This window comes from Nanorana parkeri, unplaced genomic scaffold (assembly GCF_000935625.1).
Source record: "Nanorana parkeri isolate BGI_ZX_2015 unplaced genomic scaffold, ASM93562v1 scaffold1139, whole genome shotgun sequence".
NCBI classification, from domain to species: domain Eukaryota; kingdom Metazoa; phylum Chordata; class Amphibia; order Anura; family Dicroglossidae; genus Nanorana; species Nanorana parkeri.
This window is the reverse complement of record NW_017307407.1, coordinates 287,393-290,728: the sequence shown is the minus strand read 5'-3', so window position 1 is coordinate 290,728 and position 3,336 is coordinate 287,393. Positions and strand designations below refer to the sequence as shown.

The following is a 3,336-nucleotide window of genomic DNA, read 5'->3' as shown; positions in this document are numbered from 1 at the left end:
TTTTTTTTAACTTTACTGTTGGGGGATCTAGGGAAATATTAGGGATCTAAACAGACCCCTGATATTTACCATTTAAAATAGAAGAGATTGCTCAAGAGTCCTCAATCTTTTTTTCTGCATCCCCTGTTATAAATGAACAGAAAGCCTCTATACTGAATGTTCCTGTTCATTCATAACTTGTGAAGATAGTATATTTACCATGTCCACAATCATGAACAGGAAGTGATGTAGATCACTTCCCATTCATTCATAATTGGGGACACAGTAAACATACTATGTCCTCAATTATTTACAAACACTCAGCGATCAATGAGTGCTTGTACCGCTCACCATCCTGACATGCTGTCACAGGAGGCTGTGACAGCTGACTCCACCCCCGCTCCACCGGCCTGGCCTATCTCCGCCCCCACACCGCTCTCCTGATCTGTCACAGGAGGGTGGAGAGCCCGGCCTCCTGTGACACTCCGGCTGAACACATCGCTGTCCTCCCCCGCACCTTTGTGACAGTTTCTCTCATCCCCACTGGACGCTGCGCTGTGTCAGGGTAAACACAGAGTAGCGCCCAGCGCGGAGAGAAACCAGGCATGCCCCGCTATTTTGGCCGAAATGCCATTTTCAGCGGATATGTTTCGGCGGCCGAAATTTGGGTGCATCCCTGTTTTTGATCTTTTTACATTAGCAACTTAAATTAAAGTAATGGCTGGTGAACCTTTCATGAAGGTCGGCAACCACAAATCAATTTATAACTAGCCCTAAAAGCAAGCAACATTTCCCAGCACATGGTAAGTATGCTGGGAAATGTTTGTGTTTTGTACTGTTGTAAACCCTTCCATGTGCACCTTACTTTTTAGGCTAGTTATAAATTGATTCATGGGTGCCATTTTTGTTTAGCTTGGCTGTATTTGGTGTGGGGATGCATTGGTGACTTCAGCTTACATTTTTATGTGCTGGGCCTCCAGTGCGTACTATACCTTTAAGGAGGAGTGGGCTACCTACAGGAATACCGGCATTCAATTTATCTACTGTTTAAATTGCTTCAGTATGGAGGTTCTCAAAGAGTAGTTAGGACCACACTTCACAGAGGAGCCTTGACAAGGCAAGGTGGCTTCCACATATTTTTTAAAAGTTGTGCAACTAAAACCTCTGTTTTTAACGCATATTGTAGACTGTATTTTGTTTTGTTGCAGGCTAGCTGGTAAGTGTGCTGTGAGATTTTCATGTTTTGCAAGTTTGGAGTAATACCTGGCTTGAGTATGGCATTGTCAGATACTTTGAATTGACTGATTTTCTGCTTTGGTGGCACCCCAGCTTCGCTGTAGAACTCCATGAAAGATTCAGGTTTCTGCAAGGTAAAAAGAAAGCAACTGAGAGGGAAATCTTGGAGCATTAAGTATGCTTTGGCAACCTGATATAGGACATCACACCTATCTTCACCAGTTATATTTGTGGCAAAACATATATACTTTGTGCTGGAGAGGAAATGTTGCCAAAGTCACACAGAGGAGACAGCTTCCATTCATACTTGGGAGTTCCTCTACTTAATCTGGACATTTTTTTCACACAAACCAAGAACTGCGCCTGCTCAACATAATAATGCTGGCCACAGACCTTTTGTCTTGCGATGGTTGTAAGGTAATTTAAAAAAACGTACGATCTGCCCATCTTGGACAGGCAGATCGTACTTGTGATTATCGCAAGCCCGCCCCGCTGAGGGACGGGCTTCCGATGACCGCAATGCTGAACGGGCAGTGTGCGATTGCGCAGACCGGCCCGTGCGGCGTTTATCTAACGAACATGCCACACACCCGCCGACAATCGGACGATTCTCGGCGTGTTTTCGAACATGTTCCTAAGATAAAAGTCGTGCGACCGTAATAATCGTACAATTGCGGGATTTCCCGCGATTATCGTACGACTATCGCAAGGTGTGTGGGCACCTTCAGAATGATAAATGAATTTAAAGCATCACCATAATAGCGCAGACAATATTTAGTTTCACCTTAAACCAAACTGAATAAAAAGGAGAGAGAGGAAGGGGCACATGCTCTATCAGCCTTTAACGGCTTTTGGTCTATAGAGAGCTCACTGTCAGAAAAAATGTCACAAGGCAACAGCAGGAAGCTCAGCTAAAAAGAGACACAAGAAGAAAACTTTCTCCTACATTTAGCAGCTCTGTGACAGTAAATCAGATAGGGACCGAAAGGACAGATGGCTACACATAAAAGCACAGTATATGCCAATTTTGCAATATAAACTATAGTTTTGGTCAATGTAATATGATTCTTTTTTTTACAAACGTGTACATTTTTAAAATGAAGATATTACATTATTATACATAAATCCACATACATTACATAAATAGTTCAAGTTAAACGCCACCCTTATTTTCCATCTTGCACAGTTGTACAGGCGTCTCTCCTTAACATAAAATGCTTAGTCTCATTTCACTACATTGCGCTGAAAAGGCTGTAAGACATGCAGCATCAAATACCTCCTTCCTCCCCCAACCTGACTGTCTCTGGCCTTTTCCCTTTATTGTATTTCAGTTCTTTCAAATCATAGAGGCTCGGTATCACAGGTAGGCATTACCTAGAGGGGGGTCTGTATGCAAATGCAGTCTGCCCAGGAATGCCCACTCCTTGGGACAGACACCCACCCAGCAAAGGCATTACTGGGTCTAAAATAAGGAATATACTTAAAACGGAAAGGTTTAATGACAAAAACGAATTAGCATTTTAAAAGCGGGAATAGGGAAGGCAAAATATAAGCTGCATTAAAATTGAGCTTTAAGACATGACAAAGTATTGCAAAATACTGTGCGTTACTGAAAGAGACAGCACAGCAAATAAAACTTATATTTGTGCATCAGTCAGCTGTAGATCCTCAAATCATCTCTGAATTCATGCCAACACTGTCCTTCCTTCTGGGGGGTGGCTACTTTTGTTCCCCATAGTCCCTGTGTGGATTGTAAAGTAGCCACCATTCCAAGCTGACACCCTTGTACATACATGTGATTGTAGTCCATCATGGGAGCGAGCTTGGAGCGGTAGCTACTTTACAACACACACGAGGACCATGGGGAACAAAAGGAGCCACCCTCCAGAAGGAAGGACAGTGTCAGCACAGATTCAGAGATGATTTGAGGGTCTACAGCTGAGTGATACACAAATAAGCTACATTTTTGTTAATAGTTAAAGTACTTGAATTAATTTTTAAAAGGAGAACTATGAGATGAGTGATTTCCACTCACCTCATAGTTCTAGCCAACCTGTGACAATGAGACTGTCACAGGTCGGCTCAGTAGATCGGGAGGTGAGCGAACATATACCGGGTTCG

The 3,336-nt window shown here is 43.1% G+C and overlaps 1 protein-coding gene across 1 annotated transcript in view; it reads right to left on the bottom strand.

The window, feature by feature from the left end:
• MRPL3 (mitochondrial ribosomal protein L3) overlaps positions 1-3,336 on the bottom strand; it is an 83,084-nt gene that overhangs the window by 56,222 nt on the left and 23,526 nt on the right. Inside the window, exon 5 of the mRNA XM_018568114.1 lies at positions 1,243-1,342. Coding sequence (XP_018423616.1) covers positions 1,243-1,342 — 100 coding nt within the window. The remainder of the gene's footprint in view (positions 1-1,242; positions 1,343-3,336) is intronic.